At 33.6% G+C, this 14,722-nt stretch overlaps 1 protein-coding gene and 1 long non-coding RNA gene across 2 annotated transcripts in view; one reads left to right on the top strand and one right to left on the bottom strand.

Moving 5' to 3' along the window:
• The window catches only part of LOC138849360 (uncharacterized), a 69,433-nt gene extending 61,539 nt beyond the window's left edge, over positions 1–7,894 (top strand). The window contains exons 3-5 of the long non-coding RNA XR_011388108.1: positions 1,181–1,441; positions 5,518–6,064; positions 6,455–7,894. This is a non-coding gene — a long non-coding RNA (uncharacterized lncRNA). The remainder of the gene's footprint in view (positions 1–1,180; positions 1,442–5,517; positions 6,065–6,454) is intronic.
• Positions 1–14,722, bottom strand: part of GPR149 (G protein-coupled receptor 149) — a 72,596-nt gene that overhangs the window by 52,822 nt on the left and 5,052 nt on the right. Inside the window, exon 3 of the mRNA XM_002716308.5 lies at positions 11,414–11,862. Coding sequence (XP_002716354.2) covers positions 11,414–11,862 — 449 coding nt within the window. The remainder of the gene's footprint in view (positions 1–11,413; positions 11,863–14,722) is intronic.

The following is a 14,722-nucleotide window of genomic DNA, read 5'->3' as shown; positions in this document are numbered from 1 at the left end:
AAAACAATGATGTAACAATACATGAACAGATGAATAGTGAAACAGAAGAGAAAACCCAGAAATACACCCAAGTAAGTATGGAAATGTTATATAAGAAGACAGTATCTTGACTTACTGGTATGAAACAAACTTGTAATGATTGACTTTTAAATAAATGATGCTTTTCAATAAATGATAAGCAACCTCTTTGAAAAAAGAAAATTATACCCATATCTTACACCAAATACAAAAACAAACTGCAAATGGATCTCAGGATCCAAATGTAAATAATAAAATCATACAAGTACTAGGAGAAAATATAAGTGGGATTCCATTTTAAATTTGCTTTATATCATTCAAAATCCATAGATCACTAAAGAAAATATTAATAATTTTTATCTAAACAAGAAAAACATTGAGTGTGGTAAAAATATCAATATCATCAACAAAGTCAAAAGACAGCTGAAAAACCAAGGAAAACCTGTTTGCAATATATATCATGGACAAAGTACTAATGTCTGTAATATGTAAATAACTCTTAAAATTTGAACTATTAAAGAAGAAAATTCCAATACAAGTAGGAAAAAGAAACAATGGACAACTTACAAAAACTGATAATTAGAAAAAAATCCCTTAAATATACAAAATTATTCAAATCCACTTATAATTGGTTATTTATAATTTGGGATAACCTGAGATATCATCTCTTTCATATAAGACTGGCAAAACTTTAAATATATAACAATATATCCTGTTACTGAGATGGTGGGGGAAATTGTTCTTCATCATAAATTACTGGTAGGAGTGTAAATTGGTATGATCCTTCTGGAGAAGAATTTGACAATTCCTAATAAAACTGCACTTACCTGCTGACCCAGAAATACTAATTCTAGGAATTTATCCTGAAGGTATACTATCACCAACATCAAACGACATATGCAGAAGGTTATTCAATGCAGTATTATTTTCAATTGCAAAATTCTGGAAATAACCTAAAGACAGTGGTTGAACTGACAATAATATATCCATATATATATATATACACATACACATTATGCAGCTATAAAAAGAATGAAGATCTCTATGAACTGATATGGAGTGACATCTAGGATATATTGCTAAGTGAAAAAAGTGCAAAAATGTATCCATCTGCAAGAAATAAGGGGATGTGAAAGATATTCATGTATCTACCCATTTGCAGGAAGAGAAAAACAGAAGATTAAGCCAAGAAGTATACAGTTGGTATACTTCGAGAAGGAAGGTGTGAACAGATGGAAACAGTAGAAAAATGGGACCAGAGAAGACGGAATGAACGAGGAAAGTTTACCTTTTACATATAGTTCTGACTCTTAAAAAACTGGAAGTGTTTCACATATAGAAACACAAATAATGAAAATCAAAGAGGATGTGAGAGGAGGTGAAAATGTAATACAAAATGGTGGAGATGGAGAAGAACTAACAGGTAATTATGGAGGATTATGTTTTATGTATTAACTGTAAAGTTAAAATGAAAAGAATTATACACAATTTTATACCATATATTTTCCTCCAGATAGGTGAGGTTAGCAATGTTTAAAGTACTTTATGTGGGGGGCCGGCACCATGGCTCACTGGTTAATCCTCCACCTGCGGCACCAGCATCCCATATGGGCGCTGGGTTCTAGTCCCAGTTGCTCCTCTTCCAGTCCAGCTCTCTGCTGTGGCCCAGGAGGGAGTGGAGGATGGCCCAAGTGCTTGGGCCCCTGCACCTGCATGGGAGACCAGGAATAACTGGTCTTCTGGCTTCGGATCGGTGCAGTGCTGGCCATAGTGGCCATTTGGGGAGTGAACCAACAGAAGGAAGACCTTTCTTTCTGTCTCTCTCTATCACTGTCTATAACTCTACCTGTCAAATTAAAAAAAATTTAAAGAATTACTTATGTGAATACCAGGACTGAGTAAGTAAGTAAACATTTTTGTGGATAGTAAAGAATCAGTTTCTCTGCCAGAAAAACAAATCACAACTATGAAAAAGGAAAGGCTTAAGTAAATCCTGTGGTAGGTACTGGAATTGAGAAATCAGTATACACTCATGATTTTAAATTATTTGTATGGAGAGACTGATATAAAATATAGCTGTGTACTTTGTAATGTGTATATGTATTTTGCAGCTCTCTCAATGATAGGGTCTAGAAGCAAGACACTTCAGTAGTAATAAGCACACCTAGCACCTAGGTGTTCATATGTTTGATTTGTAAACACTATTTTCCAATTAAAGGGACCAAAGCTCCCTAAAAACTAATTAGTTTGGGAATGAGTGAAGGAAGAGTCAAGAAGAATCTTATCTTGTGCTGCCAGAAAGTAAGGTAGGGCTAAAAAGATGATGCTTACATAATAGAATGGACACAGAAACCAACACAAAAGAGCTCTCAATGACAAAATATAAAATACATAAAAATTTTCCATTTATGTAAATAAAAATAAGAACTGTAGCAATAAAATAAGTAATGGTATTATGATATAACCTATAGATTAAAATAAATTTGTGTTCATATTGATATAAATAAATGGAGGGAAATAGCTAGTTTTCCTTATAATAAAATTCCAGTAATAATTATTTAAGGAATGACAGAAAGAGGGAGCTAATACCACATAATAATTGCTTCAGGTAAGATTCATCAGTGACTGCTGACATTAATAGACGGGAGTATGATGTGAAATGGAATATTTACATAGTATTAAAATTTATTTCCACAAGATACACCTAAGTTACAAGGAAAAATCTGAGAGACACCACCTTTACAAATATTATAACCATTATAGGACATAGAAACACCATTACCCCTTGATATGACACATCAGGAAGGGCAAAATCACTCTATTATATTCTTATAAAAATGCAGAACCTGAATCTAATCAACAGAAAACATAAGACAATTGCAAATTAAAGGATATTCCAGAAACAAAGCAATTTAAAACTGGGTAATCATCTTCAAGAGTGTCAAAAATCATTTAAAAGACAGAAAAACTGAGGAGCTGGTATAGACTAAAAGAGACTTAGGAGATATAACAGATGTAATATCTGATCAGAGGTTAGATGTGGACCAGAAATAGCACATTAGTAAGACAACTGGCAAAATCAAAGTCTATAGATTAGTCGTTATTTTGCTGATAATTGATTTATTGTTATGTTATATACTAAAATTTTCTGTACTATTTCTGCAACTTACTTGTTATCCTAAAATTAGTTCACTTTAAAAACTTAAATATAGTTGAGTTTTAGTAACTTGAGTTCAAGTCGGGGTAACTATTTAATAGGAATTCATAGATGAGATGCAAGCCATGGTGAGGTGGTTTCAACATAGAGCTGTTTATGTCTCCATAATTCATGAATATTTACAGAATTCTTATCCTAAAGGGTGAATTATAGGTTTACACACATGCTTTCATCCAATACTAATCCCCATATATTTTTAGAAAGAAAGATGTTAGATCTTTGCAATAAATGATGTACACTGTGAGGATCACGTAATATATTATGAAATATCCAAATTAGTTTAGAATAAAATTCTCTTAGCTTCAACTTCCAGGTCTTTAAATACTTGAGAATAAATTTACATTTACGAATGGGTTTTCAGCATACTATCAATAGCAGATAGTGACACAAAGGCCTTGAACAATTTAAATGAGGTGAAAAATTTACTGTTAAGTAGGGAAAAGAGGATTCCAAAACAATATATGCAGCAGGATCCTATTTTTGTTAGAAGTAAAAATATATGCATGGGAGAGAGCTTAATACTTTATATGACAAATTGTACGCCATGTTTAAGTCGTGGTGGTTACAATTATCTGTTTTTTCTTTGCTTATTATCAATTTCAAAATTTTCCAAAATATGTATTTTATAGTCATAAAAATTATAAATATTTTTAGAAAGAAAGCAGTGTAACAATTTTCAGGTGTCTGAACAGTGAGTAATTAACTATCACTTCAAATAAATGGATGTAGTCAAAAATAAAATATCGATGCTGTGGACAGTCATCTGTGTTAGGATGACTGGGTGGAGGCTACAAATAGGAGGTGATAAGTGGATTTTTCCACTGTGGTCATTTCTGGTGAAAATGTCAAAAATTACTCAGAGACAAGTTTAACCTTCTGCAGTTAGTAAGCTAACAATGTCACAGGAAGCACTAACATCTTGTACTGTTTAATATTTTTCATAGTGAAAGGGGAAAAGATGCTTTTTGTTAGGAAGAGGAGAGAGATATATGTATTGGGATATTTTCTTCTAGTCTTATGTTAATTTTTGGGACATATATTACATGGAAAGTGCTATTCCTGCCTTGCTTTTCAAACTCATATCCATTCTCTAGGGACTAAAGTCAAAATTAGTGCTTCTTATATTTTAATGTGCATATTATCCAATTGGGGGATTTGATTCTGTAAGCCAGAGGTGGAACCTTGATTTTGTATAGGAATCATCTGAGCTTATTGGGAATGCAGAATGTTGGGTCTCACCATATAACTACTCAGTCATAATCTGTATTTTAATGAAGTCTCCTTTTGGTTGGCGCCGTGGCTCACCTGGCTAATCCTCTACCTGCGGCACCAGCACCCCGGGTTCTAGCCCTGGTTGGGGTGCCAGATTCTGTCCTGGTAGCTCCTCTTCCAGTCCAGCTCTCTGCTGTGGCCCGGGAGTGCAGTGGAGGATGGCCCAAGTGCTTGGGCCCTGCACATGTATGGGAGATCAGGAAGAAGCACCTCGCTCCTGGCTTCTGATCGACGCAGTGCGCCAGCGGTAGCGGCCATTTTGGGGGTGAACCATCAGAAAAGGAAGACTTTTCTCTTTGTCTCTCTCTCTCTCTCACTGTCTAACTCTGCCTGTCAAAAAAAAAAAAAAAAATAAGGTCTCCTTTTGACTTGTATGCATACTAAAATTTGATAAGGTCTAAAGAACCCAAAATAGTATAATTGACTTTTGGTTTCTATACTTTGCTATGCAAATTACTTAAAGAAATAATAACATAGCAAAATATAGAAACTGATGCTGCCATTGAACTTTGTTAGAAAAAGACATAACCTAACTTTAATTTGTAAAACTATTTTCGATAAAGTGTCTAAAATTTCTTTGATTCTCAGATGACTTTAAAATTAGTTTTTATTGACTTTATCTTTTAAGCTAAGTTATTCTGTAGCAAATTCAAACCCCACCATTCCTGCTTTGTGCCTCATTTGAGAACTGTTATGGAATCTGTCATTTTACATTCTACTGGCAGAGAGGGACTTTTCCTCTTTCAGGTATTATGATACTAGAATTATAGATGAATTTGGCACAGGAACAACGTATCTTTGTTTCTGATTTATAATAATAACTACATTTATAGAACTCCAAAAGAAGAAATTAAAAGAAAGAATATGGAATCTGTGGATAATTTTATGAGATAAGTATAAAAGAGAAAAATAGTGATCACCCTCAAGTCACTAAATTATTTTATAAGTCCATTTTTATTTATTCATGGTTAAAAAGCTGGTGGTTCTAGAAAATCATGGTTTTATTTCAGAAACAATCATGCTGTGGCCAATTGAAAAACAGACACTTCTGGGGCCATCAAAGAAGGAGGTACCTTTCTCTGAAGGGAGGAGAGAACTTCCACTTTGACGATGACCCTGTCGGAATAAGATCGAAGTCGGCGAACTCAAAAGGCTTCCATAACCTTGGCAACTCATGACTAGAGCCTAGGGAGATTACTGATGCCATAAACAAGAGTGTCAAATTGTTAAGTCAACAACAGGAGTCACTGTGTACTTACTTCTCATGTGGGATCTGTCCTTAGTGTGTTGTCCAATGTCAAGTAATGCTATAACTAGTACTGAAACAGTATTTTACACTTTGTGTTTCTGTGTGGGTGCAGAAATCTTGACTTAATATATACTGAATTGATCTTCTGTATATAAAGAGAATTGAAAATGAATCTTGATGTGAATGGAATGGGAGAGGGAGCGTGAGATGGGAGGGGTGTGAGTGGCAGGGAAATTATGGGGGGGAGCCATTGTAATCCATTCACTATACTTTGAAAATTTATATTTACTAAATAAACAATAAATAGAGCCGGCGCCGTGGCTCAATAGGCTAATCCTCCACCTTGCGGCGCCGGCACACCGGGTTCTAGTCCCGGTCGGGGCACCGGATTCTGTCCTGGTTGCCCCTCTTCCAGGCCAGCTCTCTGCTATGGCCAGGGAGTGCAGTGGAGGATGGCCCAGGTGCTTGGGCCCTGCACCCCATGGGAGACCAGGAAAAGCACCTGGATCCTGGCTCCTGCCATCGGATCAGCGCGGTGCGCCGGCTGCAGCGGCGGCCATTGGAGGGTGAACCAACGGCAAAGGAAGACCTTTCTCTCTCTGTCTCTCTCTCTCACTGTCCACTCTGCCTGTCAAAAAAAAAAAAATAAAAAAAAAAATAATTAAAAAAAAAAAAAAATAAACAATAAATAAAAAAAGAAGCAAAAGGGAGGCAACAACAACAACAACAAAAAAAAACAAAAAAGAAATATCATGTCCTCATCCCTTCAGTGACACAGAAGGCAAATATTTAGTGGAAAACACAGATATCAATAACTCTAAGATGAAAATGAGTCTTAAGCAATGGACTGTTGGCATGCAGAAATTTAAGAAATAACTTCATTAATTTACTGCATTAATATTTTCTTTTTATACATACATAACAGTAATTTTATTTTTAGAAATTGTGTTAGTCTAAAAGAGTTCTCTGTAAAAAATAAAATTTAAAAACCATATGATTTATAGTTGTTTTGGAGAAACCCAGTATATAACAACCAGTAGTTATATCAAGTTGTTATACTTGTTATAAACAAGGAAGATGTTAGGAGACTAAAGAAATTGGTGGAAAATTTCAGGAAATCACGCAGAATGTAATTTACTAGACACTTGTAGATAGAAGCATGTCTTGGGCAGCAGGAAGACAAGAGGATTCCCCACCATGAAGCTTGACAGAAAAGATTTACATGCTAAGATAGATAAAAGTGTCCATGGCCGATTGGAATGTACCTGGACTTTCTCAGGAAATATGAATATTTGTAGGAGCTATTCCAGGCGTCAGTTAAGAGTGACGGATTATCTTAGGACTCTGTTTGTCCCATAAGCTTTGAGATGACTACCAGGGGAGCACCTGGAAGGAAAGATGGCCGTTATGATCAAGATGACTGCAGCCATGTCAAGCTGAATACCCACAACAGGAATTGCTTAGAGCTTAAACAATAGCATTGCTTTGCTTTGTCATAAAAATGATAGCATATATGAAATTGATGGACTCATATTTAAAGCATGATTAATAGGATATAGTTATTTTAAATTTTAATCTATCATAAACATATTGTAAAATATAAGAAAAATATTTAAAAATATAATATGTTAAATTGTTATATACAATAAATGTAAAATTATTTTGCCAAAAAAAAAGAAAAACAGACACTTCTGATTATTCCTTCTGAATATTTTAATAGTAAGCCTTAAAGATTCTATTAGAGGTTCAAAAAAGAAACAATTGTGTGTGACCAAGTTTAACACTACATTTTATTCTTACAAACACCTTTAATTCATAAAATTTATTGAATCATATTTAAATCTACTAAAACCATTCTACTACCATCTTTTTCATATCTTAACCTTGATCTGATTTTCTTGCTGCTACCAGGACTTCCATCCAGATAAACTGAGAATTCACTTAATAACATAAACTCTAATAAAGAAGTTAAGCTAAATATACTGTAAAAATATAAAGTAGAACTCACATAATATAGTTGAAATCAAGTCTGCTGTTTTTAAACTACTAAGAACAAACACACATGATTAGATATGAGGTTATCAATTGAGCCTAAGTGAAGTATAACCAATGTGGGAAAAAAAAAAAAAAAAGAGAGACCTAAATGAAAGATCTCTGAGTGAGATCCCAGCAGAAAGAATGGGCCATTAAAGAAGGAGGTGCCTTACTTTGAACGGAAGAGAGAACTAGAAGTTCTTTGACTATGGCCTTGTTTAAATAAGGTCAGACTTTGTGAACTCAAGAGGCTTCCATAGCCTTGGCAGCTCATGACAAGAGTCTTGGGTGATTACTGACTTCATAAATAGGAGCGTCAGTTGTTAAATCAACCACAGGAGTCACTGTACACTTGCTCCCCATGTAGGATCTCTGTCCTTAATGTGTTGTACTATGTGAATTAGTGGTAAAACTACTACTCAAACAGTACTCTATACTTTGTATATCTGTGTGGGTGCAAACTGTTGAAATCTTTACTTAGTATATACCAAGTTGATCTTCTGTATATAAAGATAATTGAAAATGAATCTTGATGAATAATGGGATGGGAGAGGGAATGGAAGATGAGATGGTAGCAGGTGGGAGGGAGGTTATGAGGGGAAAAGCTGCCATAATCCAAAAGTTGTACTCTTGAAATTTATATTTATTAAATAAAAGTTTAAAAAATTCAAAGAGGAAGGGTTTCACAGAGTACAGGCAGTGTCTACCATAGTTTAATGTACCACTATTTAACATACATAAATTAACATTGTTCTCAAAGTGAAGAAAGTGGTTGGAAGAAAAGGGTAAAAATGAAGTGTTGAAAATGAATCCTCATGTGAATGGAAGGGGAGAGGGAATGGGAAAGGGGAGGGTTGTGGGTGGGAGGGACGTTATGGGGGGGAAGCCATTGTAATCCATAAGCCGTACTTTGGAAATTTATATTCATTAAATAAAAGTTAAAAAAAAAAGAAAAAAAATGAAGTGTTGTCTCAGTCACCATGAACTGCCATGTATCATCTGCTTCTGAAGAATAGGATAGGACTTAAAATCTGTCTTGAGTTTTATGGAATTTCTCTTAAGCTTATGACCCCTAATTGTGTTTTGTTGCTATTGTAATTCTATAATCTAAAATGTTTTGAAATTTTGTAATTTCAAAATTTTGTTATTTTGCCATGCTAATATTAATGACCATAAACAGTCTTGCTAAGGGAAGGTCATACCAATATCAGTCTGTAGTTTAAAGATTTGTTACTGCTGTTTGAAAATTTATTATACTATTTCACTCAATTTTAGTTAGTTTCTGGAGATAGGAAGGTTTACCTTTCCTGAATATTTTATTTTCTTCTTTATCATTAATCATTATTTTCCACAGCCATCATTTTGTGTAAGTTTCTTGAACTATTGCTCATTACACATGTTCAAATGTTATTATTTAAGAAGAAAATCTTTATAGGCGAAAAATATCTGAATAAAGTTTTCTACTTTTCATATAGCATGTCATTTATTAAAATTTAAATAGAAATTGTAGGTAAATTGTAGTTCATCATTCTCATAAGACAATGTACTTAGGTTTTAACAGTGTCTGCTACTTTCACATTTCTAGGTATACTTAATTGTATTTTGTAAACTATAACCAAGACTTTCACTTTTTAGATTTTTATTTATTTGAAAGGTGCGTGCACACACACACACACACATAGAAACATATATAGAGGAGGATTCCCATCTGCTCGTTTATTCCCTAAATGCCTGCAATGGCTGGGGCTGGACCAAGCCACACCCAAGAGCTTGTGGGTGACAGTGACCAAAAACTTGAGCCCGTCATCTGCTACCTTTCAGAGTGTATTATCAGGAAGATGGAATTGGGAGCTGGAGCTGGGAATAAAACCCAGGCACTCTGAGATAGGATGTGGGCATCCTAATGCATTTCTTGAGTGCAAGGCCAAACATCTGCTCCATCTGCCAGGACTTTTGAATGACGGCTATACATTGTGATATTTGAGGTAATAATTCCGAAAGTTTTGACAAGATATATAAGAAAATGGAGTCATTTAAAGTAATATTCAGTAAACAAAGTGAGTACTAGAATACTACATATAGTAATAATGTTATCTTACAAAGCTCAAAATTAGCCAAACTAAGCAAAATACTATTAAAAGTACATACATTTGTGATAAAATAATACAACAAAAAGCATGAGTGAGATTCAAGATAACTAACCACTAAGGGATAAGCATTAAGGTATAGGGTACTAGCACAAAAAATAGCTCCAGAGTTTTGGGAGACACACACACACACACACACACACAAACATATGCGTGCACATTTCATTTTGAATACTATATAATTTTTAAGCATGAGAAAAACAGGAACTTTAGATTATGCATGAACAGATTGATGAATGTGTAGGAATTCCCCCATTTAAATGTAGAACCAAATTGTACTGAAAATTCGCAATATTTGATCTCCACTTTATACTGGGTTATTTAATTATGACAAGCATTTACTGATATTTTTGTGGTATTATTAACCAGTAAACAGTATGCGCAATTATTTTTTCTAATAATGTATTTTGTATATTTTGTTTCACTATTTTGTTTCTTTTTTAAAGATGACATCAGAGTGAGATTAGTAGTTTCACTAAATCCATGAGACTAAAGGAATTTTCTGATTATTCTCTTTATATTCATAGTTTGGTGCTATATGGTCATATTTTGATCACTGAATGCACCATTCCTAGCAGAATATTTCTAAAATTATGTTTTTGATTTTAGAGATGAATGGCAAGTAGATTCTTATTTCTTTTAAATCATGTAGAAAATGGCTATCTTCCTCAGAAATCAATAGTGTAGAGAGCAAGGTCAACTTTAATTATCATCTTATGAGAGTTTGGAGAAAAGAACTATCTCATATCAATATCACACTGCAATTTCAATAAAATAGAAAGTATCCTTCATTATTCTAGGTAGGCTGGAATCTAGAAGAGGATGAAATGATTTATTGGCAAATTCTATCAGTTCTGTAAAACATTATAAAAACACTTTCCCATCTTTAAAGAAATAGGACATTCAGCAGGCCTTGAAAAAGCTCACCAGAATATATTCTGGAATAAATCTTATTTTCTTCTCTGGGTACTAGAGCAACTGGTTCCCACTGGACAGATAGGGAAGCTATCTAGCATAGTTCCTAAGACAATACCCCTCATGTCTAGTTGCATAAGTATCATTGTGCATAAAGAAAAAAACCTCTGTTGAGGACTTTTGATATGCGTTTAGAACACAGGAGGGGAAAAATCAGCAAGCTAACTAATTAAACTAATTAACTCACAGCATGAGTTCTGAGTGTCTTCTCTGAATTTAAAGAGATCAGTTGAAGTTAAAATAAAATGTCTTACCATTCTCAAAAATCTCAGTTGACTCTGATGATTCTAAAAATGTCTAGATTTTAAATGCAAATGTAAAATATTTTTAAAAATTAAAAAGTCCCTCAAAAGACACCTTAAGATAAATTATTATTGAAATTTTAGGCAAGTAAAATTAACCTTTGACTTGACTGAATGAAATATTCAACGGAGAGTTTTTTTATGCCTTTTATATTTAATGCCACTTTTAGTTTCACAGGAAGAGCAACCTTTACTGTACCTGACGAGGCGTTCTTTCTGATTTACTCCTACACCACTCCCAGTCTGAAAGATTTGGTTTCTGATTCTCCTCATGAGATAGCCTTCTCTCTGGCCCTTCAAAAAAGGTGGTTTCTTCATAGTTAATATCACTTTCTCTTTTGTCAGAAAACACACTGTCATCTTTGTCTGAATCCTGTTTGGCCTCTGTAATATCAGTATTTGTGCATTTGTTAATGCCTCTCAGTGTGGAGCTGTCCAGAGAGGGTGTGGTGCTGATTTCGACTTTTATGGTATTGAAGATATTACGGTTGTCTCTTTGACAGTCTTTTGTAGTTTCACACTCATAGTTCATCAGATTTTGATAGGATATGGAATTTTCATCATCATCATAGTAATCTTCACGTGCTATTTTATAAATTCCATAACTTTGTTGGAATGATAGATTGAATTCAAAGCCTTTCCTCTTGGCTAAGTAAAAACAACAAAACTCATGGTTAGTGAAGTAGATATAAACACTAGTTGGCTATACATAGTGAATATAAATAGAAATCACAACCTGTTTATTATGAAAAACTATCTTTAGTTCTTTTAATTTATGCAAAACATTTAAGCCTTAAAAATTCAAATCCTCATCATTTCAGACCTAATTTTTCTTACTTTACCAATGAAGGACTCAAAATACATATAATCCCAAAGATACTTTCAGTTTTTGAAACAGTTTTATGTAACAAAAATTCACTATAGATTAGAAAACTCTGGAATATATTTAGTTTTTGGTTTTTCATTCTGCCAATTATTTTGTACACTATTTTGGAATAAAATATATTGTTGATAAATTTCATTTTGTTAGAAGTTAATTATTATGGGGCCAGTGCTGTGGCATAGTAGGTTAGCCCTCCACCTGTGGTGACAGTATCTCATATGGGTGTTGGTTTGAGTCATGGCTGCTCCACTTCCCATCCAGCTCCCTGCTAATGACCTGGGTAAGCAGTAGAAGATAGCCCAAGTGCTTAGGCCCTTGCACCCATTTGCAAAATCTGAAAGAAACTCTTGGCCCCTGGCTTTGGCCTGGCACAGCTCTGGCAGTTGCAGCCATTTGGGGAGTGAACCGGTGGATGGAAGACCACTTTCTCTGTCTCTCCCTCTGTCTGTAACTGCCTTTCAAATAAGTAAATAAATCTTTAAAAAATATAAAATTAATTATTACTCAGCCTTAACATTATAAGAATTATTCATCTGACAATACCAATAGATATGTCTACTTTAAACATTGACATTTTTATGTCTATAAATGTATACATTAAAAATTAGACCTTGGGAATAGGCTTTATGTGTAGCTGGTAAAGCTGCCACTTGTGACACCAGTATCTCCAGGTTGCTGTACTTCCAATCAAGTTCTCTGCTGATGTCCTGGCAAAGCGTGGAAGATGTTCTAAGTGCTTGGGCCCCCGCACCCATGTGGGAGAGCTGGTTATTTTGGCCATTTGGGTAATGAACTAGCAGATGTAAGATCTCTTTCTCTGTATCTTCCTCTTTCTAACTCTGACTTTCAAATAAATAAGTAAATCTTAAAAAAGAATTTTCCATGTTGCCATACAGCTTTAAAACTTTAAAAACAACATGTAAATTTCTGGTACAAATAAATTTTTAAATGAATTGGTAATAAAGTGAATATATGAATATTTCTGTGAACTGAAGCTTTTCACAGTATCTGTAAAGCTAATAAGTTTCAAGATGAGTTCAATAGGAATATACAGTTTGTTATGGAAATACTATGGTCTTCTAAATATAATAGTATTAGTTAGTGAATATGATATAAAGTCTTAGTAACAAATTAGAATGTGACAGAAAGTGCAATAATTTTGAGTGTGAAAGTCATTAAATAGTATATAATTTTTATGTATTAAGAATGAAGTTATATCAAGGTGGTAGACAAAATACAGATGAATGTTTTGGTTTTTATCTTTTAAAATACAGCTTGTTTCAAACACATTTTCTACTTTGATTGCTCTGTGTTTTATAATCAGACATTTAGCTATCTTTGGTAGAAAAATTATGAAAAGCTCTAAAGTTTCTGTGGGAATAATAGGTAAAATTTGATTCATTTTATAATACACCTTAGTGGCTTTTACAAGCTGATCTATTACTGAAATGTTCCCAGAACCAGAGATTTACTGAGCAGTGCTACTGTCTGAAAAGTATAATTTATAAATATCATTTGTTGTTGTTTGAGCAATAGTGTTAACATGAAAAGTTCCTATTAAAAATGGAGGATAGAAATAGGTGTTAATTTATACATTTTCTCATTTATATTTCTACTTATTTTCTCATATTGTGGTGCAATAAACTTAAATTAGGACTTGTAACTTAGAAGGTGAATGAAATAAAAGAATATTTTAATTATTGATGACCTCCCTTTTTCCTAAAAATTTATAGAGATAATTTGTCAAAATCTCAGTTTTATGACTTTTTCGATAAAATTGATGCCTATGACTACATATTTTATTAGTTACATGTTATGACTCTGAAATAAATAAACTAAAAATTAGAAGTATTTTTGAAGGAGTATAAATGTATTAATGGAAACTGCCTCCATATTACGAGGACCATGAGGCAGTCTGTAGTAGGCTCTGAGAAGAAAGCAGATTTGTGAAAGAGACCATGATGTGACAGACACTTCCAAGGCCTGGTTATGCACATAAATCATAGTTTCTAATACACTAACATCCTACACAATAAAAGTTTACTGGTTCTACTATAAAGTTAAGAAAACAAGCTGATAGAAGACACTAACCTGAAACTACTTACTTGGTGAAAAAAGATTTGAACAGAAAGATAACTGAATCTAGAATTCAGGTTATTAGCTTCTATATGAAATTGTTTTACTGCTAATCACATCCATGAGACAACAATGATGATGACAGCAGAATGACATGGATGTGCTATTTCTAAGTCAGAGGAAGTACATCCATATACATATATATTATATTGTCTATGCATCATATGTACATACATATTATGATATATAGCCAATGAAAACATTTCTAGTTAATGACTTCCTTTAGCATTAAAGATAAATTCTGACAAAGATCATACGGAGACAATAGATTATTATATTAGCACAAAGACTACAACGTTTGACTAGAGATTGGCTGTAAGGGGGGAAACTTCTAGAAAAAAATTGTCAAAAATAACATAGTTAATGATACTATGTTGAAAGAAATACTAGCATAAAATTTAAATTGGTTATCTTTAAGTGCTTTGAGGGCAAGAACATGTCTGGCTTATTTATTTTTATTAGTGAAAAGTTTAAATAGCTACAGAATTA

Source organism: Oryctolagus cuniculus, chromosome 4 (assembly GCF_964237555.1).
Source record: "Oryctolagus cuniculus chromosome 4, mOryCun1.1, whole genome shotgun sequence".
NCBI lineage: Eukaryota > Metazoa > Chordata > Mammalia > Lagomorpha > Leporidae > Oryctolagus > Oryctolagus cuniculus.
The sequence above is the reverse complement of the archived record's forward strand: the minus strand, read 5'-3'. Positions and strand labels throughout refer to the sequence as shown.